The sequence below is a fragment of the Mus caroli genome, chromosome 7 (genome assembly GCF_900094665.2).
Source record: "Mus caroli chromosome 7, CAROLI_EIJ_v1.1, whole genome shotgun sequence".
In the NCBI taxonomy this organism is placed as follows: Eukaryota; Metazoa; Chordata; class Mammalia; order Rodentia; family Muridae; genus Mus; species Mus caroli.
Genome location: NC_034576.1, coordinates 105468538 through 105473906, shown reverse-complemented (window position 1 = coordinate 105473906; position 5369 = coordinate 105468538). Strand labels below are relative to the sequence as shown.

The window sequence follows — 5369 nt, the reverse complement described above, 5'->3', positions numbered from 1 at the left end:
CTTTAGTGATTCTACTATTACATCTTATTCAAATATGTATAGTTAATTGGCATTAATTATCATTTTAAAGGTACTATGTAAATTATACAATTATTGAAACATATTTTAGGGTCTTTATTATATGAGACATTAATAGTTATATAACATAGAGGACTAAAATCAATTTATCAATGATAATAAATGATAAAATGATTATAATATAATAAAATGATAAATAAACACATTTTAACATATTATAACATGTATAGCAGTAATAATAGGATAATAACTAGACAACAATAATATCTCTGATATTAGGGGATCCAGAGTCTAAAACTCTGCAGGCAGAAACTTACAAAACTAAAATAAATGAAATGTATTTATTATTAGCAGACTCTTTCAAGCTTCAGTGTTAAATCACACAAGTGAATAATAAAACAGAAATTTAGGGAAGAATCTCTTTTAAAAAGAACTTTAAAACTTCCCTAAGATGGCTTAACAAAAAATACTTTCAGCATGGCCTTGCGAATTTGTTTGGTTTTCACACTATAGATTATGGGATTCATTACCGGAGGAATGAGCAGATAAACATTGGCAATTAGAGTGTGCACAAAGGGAGGGGCATGTTTCCCAAATCTGTGCACCAATGACAGGCTGATCATAGGGATGTAGAAGATGGCAACAGCACTGAGGTGGGAGATACAGGTACCAAATGCCTTTTTCCGCTCCTCCTTGGATGCAATGCAAAGGACAGAATGGATGATTAGAACATAGGAGAGAAGGATCAAGACAGAGTCCAAGCCTGCAGTAGAGATGACAATGGCCAAGCCAAAGGCACTGTTGATCCTGGTATCTGAGCATGAAAGCTTCATCACGTCAGGATGGAAGCAGTAGGAATGATGCAGCACATGACTCTGGCAAAAAGACAGACGCTTGAGGAGCAGGAGTAAAGGAACAAGAGCAGTGGTTCCCCTAATTATGATTGCAAAACCCACTGCAATGATTCGAGAATTGGTTAAGATCATAGCATACCTCAGTGGGTTACAGATGGCAATAAATCGATCAAAGGCCATCACCAGGAGGACTGAAGATTCCATGAATGTAAAGCCATGGATAAAGAACATTTGGCCAATGCACGCATCGAAGGTAATTTCTCGAACATTAAACCAAAAGATACCCAACACAGTTACCAATGTTGAAAGGCATAGACCCAGGTCTGTGAAGGACAGCATGGACAGGAAATAGTACATGGGTTCATGGAGGCTTGACTCAGTGATGATGACAAAGAGGATCATGCTGTTCCCAGAGATGGCAATGGCATACAGACAACAGAAAGGGATGGAGATCCAGGTGTGAGAGGTCTCAAGACCAGGAATGCCAGTGAGGAAGAAGACTGGTGGGTAGTCGGTGCTCTCGTTGAAGGATGGCATGGTGACTGAAGGAAGCAGATGTCTCTGAGGGAAAAGTATACATCCTGCAATGATAGAAAAAAAGAAATGCTTCCAACCTCTGCTACATATCCTGCAATTTAGGAACACTGAAGAAACAGTTCTTGTCTGTCATCTTCAATGGAAACTTCCATTTATTTATTAGTTATCAAACTGAACACAGGTGAACTTGGAGAAGAAACAGAACTAACATATATAAAGATGCCCAAGCCTTCAGATCTATATTGCATTATGCATGGGCATCTGTGTTCTTATATTAAAAAGGAGAGTAAATTTGATAATGAGAGCTGTCGGGATGGCTCAGTGGGAGATGTAAGTGAAGTCAAGCCTGTTGACCTAAGCTCAACAGAACCTACAGGGTAGGAAAAGATAACCTACTTCAGCAAGTTGTCATTTGACCTTCCACAATCATGGTACATGTTCATCTATATACATGCATGAGCACATGTGTACTCACATGTGCACACACACACACACACACAAACACACAAGTACAAAGAACAAAAACTATAATAAGGGGGCTAGAGAGATGGTTCAGCAGTTAAGAGTACTGATTACTCTTCCAAAGAACCTAGATTTAATTACCACCACCCACATGACAGTTATAACTGTCTATAAATCCAGTTCCAGAGACCCTCACACAGACATACATGGGGAGCACAACACCAACATACATAAAAACAAAGAAAAATTTAAAGCTATATATACAAATAAACCACCCTGGGTGATAGAAGGAAAAGGTTTGTTTACACAGGCAGTAATCAGAAATCTAATTAAGTTTAAGGAAAATTCTGTCTGCAGAAGGATGATTTTAAAAAGATGACCTCACCAAGAACTAACAACTCGTTGGAAGCTTTTGGAAAATCACTGAAGCAGAAGCCTTAGCAAACATGGTGGTTTTCTTCTTTTCAAAGGAATATTAACGTTAGAGTGAGACGGAGTCTCCTTTTTCTGTTTTTAGACACATACATATGAAGGATTGAGGAAACCAATTGCTTTTCAAGCTTTCTAGTGCTGTATTTTTCTCTTTGGTATGTTAGGTTGTAAATATCTGCCCCTTCCATTCACTGATGCACATGTTTACAATGCTATGAATATGAGTTAAAATCAGGTGTGTGGCCACATTAAAGCCTGCAAATGACCCTGATAACAAAAATACTGAACAAGCATGAATCTAAAATTAAGTAGAAGAATCAACTAAAGGTGACAAATGGTATGGCATTCAAGGGACATGTCTGTGATGTTAGAGTAGAGCAAAACAGGAAATGATCCAAACTGGAAGCCTTTTAAGTATTGTGATAACTGCCTTTCCTTTTGGCTTATGAAAAGGCAAGGCTTATCTAGGCTGTTTTACAGGTTTCAGTCTGGGGCTAAGCATTTCTATTATTTTAGTTCCATGATAGCTCAACATGGTAGAAGAATTTCATTAAAAACTAACCAAGATTCAAAATGGGGAAAATTATCCCATGATTAGTCTTCAGAACATGTCAGTAAGAATCAAATACCTCTTGCTATAGCCCACCTCCTAAATTTCCCTCTGCCTACTCTCAACACTGAGCCAGAACCTCTACAAGATAGTTCAGATCTAACCACAAGTCTCTGCCTCTTTCTGGGAAATTGTAACATATAGGTAACTATTAAGTATTTGGGCTCTATTATTATTTTTCCAAAGCCATTCATTCATGTTGTTGATAAATTCTATTAGATGTCTTGCATAGCATCCTGCATGGCTCTGAGGTTTAGGTCTGGGGAAATGGGTGACTGTGTGTCCCTGAGTAATTTTCACCTTGGTGGACATGACTTTGCAATTGCATTAGAATGGGTTTTTTGTTGTTGTTGTTGTTTTGTTTTGTTTTGTTTTTGTTGTTTTGTTTTGTTTTTTTGTTTTGTTTTGTTTTGTTTTTTTCTTTATTTCTTAAACCCTGCTAAACTTTCCTGGGATTCTCCTCTCAGACTCAATTCTTTTAGATTTATTATCTGATGTTTTTCCTCAATGAGTCCCAGGACTCCAGCTGCTTTTGTCACTTTGGCAAATATCAAACACTACAAGCAGGACATAGGCTTTTGTCTCAATTCTTCCATGAAATGCTGTAAGTAAAAATGTCAACCTTATCTTTCAGCTAAGGTCCAGGACTCTACAACCTACAGATTTTGTTTTGGCTGCCATTGTCTCTCAATTTAACATTCCCAGACCTCCCTCTCCCTCTCCCTCTCCCTCTCAGTCTGTCTCTCAGTCTGTCTCTCCCTCTCCGTCTGTCTCTCCCTCTGTCTCTCCCTCTGTCTCTCCCACTTTCTCTGTCTCTGTCTCTCCCTCTCCCTCTGTCTCTCCCTCTGTGTGTGTGAGAAAGAGACCTTCATTTGGAAATAAACTTATGTAAACTTATTGAACTATTTGATTCCCAATCCACCTCTAAATCAAATGAGCAAACAGCAAATGGCTATTCTTTTTAAATCTTATGTATATTGTTTATATGTATGTATGAGTGCCTTGTGGATTTCATGCACTAGAGTTGGGAGTGGTTGTGAGCTGCCTAGTGTGGGTGATAGAAACCAAAACCAGGCCCTCTGCAAGAATACTAAGTGCTCTTAAGCACCAAGTCCTCTCTTGATTCCTAAAATGAGTATCCCTAGGCATAATAAAAAATTCTCACCCACACTGATGATCCCCCCAGACAAGGACTATGAGTTAAATATCCCTATAATTAGACAACCAGGAGTATCAAGTAGACAGTCCTCACCATGATGCCTTACAGCCATCACTGTCACAAACATACAACTGAATGCTACATCTACAGCAAAGCTTTCAATTACCATAGAAGGAGAAATCAAAATATTCCATAAAAAAATACTATTTAAACAATACATTTTCACTAATCCATAACAACATAGGATACTACAAGGAAAACTCTGAAAACAAGGAGGGTAACTACACTCAAGAAAACACAATAAATTAATACTTTCACACTGACAAAACCAAAAGAAGAGAATCTCTCTTCTCCGCCCACCCCCTCACTTTCACACACACACACACACACACACACACACACACACACACACATAAACACCACTAAAATTTAAAAAAATACAGAAACTAACCATCATTAGTCATTAATATCTCTCAACATCAATGGGCTTAAGTCGGCAATACACAGGCTAACAGAATAAATGCATAAATAGGATCCATCATTCTGCCACATACAAGAAACAAACATTAGCAACAAATATAGACACCACCTCAGAATAAAGGGCTAGAAAAAGGTTTTCCAAGCAAGCAGACCCAAGAAACAAACTGGAGTACACATTCTAATATCTAATTAAATAGACTTTCAACCAAAAGTAATCAAAAGAGATGGGAAAGGACACTTCAATTTATCAAAGGAAAATGCCACCAAGATGACATCACAATTCTGAACATCTACATCCCAATGCAAGGGCACCCACATTCACAAAAGGAATATTACTAAAGCTTAAATCACACATTGAACCCCATACATTAATAGGGGAGAGTTCAACACTCCACTCTCACTATTGGATGGGTCATCAAACCAGAAACTAAACAGAGAAATAATGAAACTAACAGAAGTTATGAGTCAAATGGACCTAACATATATCTATACAACATTTCACCCTATTACAAAAAAATATACTTTTTTTTCACAGTACCTCATGGAACCTTCTCCAAAATTGACTATATTCTCAGTCACAAAGCAAGCCTCAACAGATCCAAAAAGATTGAAATAACCCCTTGGACTTTATCAGATCACCATGGATTAAAACTGGTTGTTGTTCAACAACAACAGAAACAACAGAAAGCCTACAAATTCATGGAAACTGAACATCTCTATTCAATGACCACTGGATAAAAGAAGAAAGAAAGAAAGAAAGAAAGAAAGAAAGAAAGAAAGAAAGAGAGAGAGAGAGAGAGAGAGAGAGAGAGAGAGA

The 5369-nt window shown here is 37.6% G+C and overlaps 1 protein-coding gene across 2 annotated transcripts; it reads right to left on the bottom strand.

The window, feature by feature from the left end:
- Window positions 1-375: 375 nt before the first annotated feature.
- LOC110298768 (olfactory receptor 51F2-like) lies at window positions 376-1452 on the bottom strand. 2 transcript variants are annotated; one of them, XM_021168206.1, is made up of 2 exons: window positions 1416-1452; window positions 465-1372 (listed from the first exon to the last, which is right to left on the bottom strand). In XM_021168206.1, exons 1-2 carry the CDS (start codon window positions 1450-1452, stop codon window positions 465-467), a joined length of 945 nt encoding a protein of 314 aa, XP_021023865.1. The 2 variants fall into 2 exon arrangements, with proteins under 2 accessions (XP_021023864.1, XP_021023865.1); XM_021168205.1 differs by having other exon boundaries at window positions 376-1433.
- Window positions 1453-5369: the final 3917 nt, after the last annotated feature.

Excerpts from the sequence above, each read along its gene's own strand:
- LOC110298768 (XM_021168206.1), bottom strand. The coding sequence starts at position 1,452 with ATGTATACTTTTCCCTCAGAGACATCTGCTTCCTTCA. Across the intron at positions 1,373-1,415 it reads AGAGACATCTGCTTCCTTCA|TCTTCTTCCTCACTGGCATT; the intron begins GTCACCATGCCA and ends ACTACCCACCAG.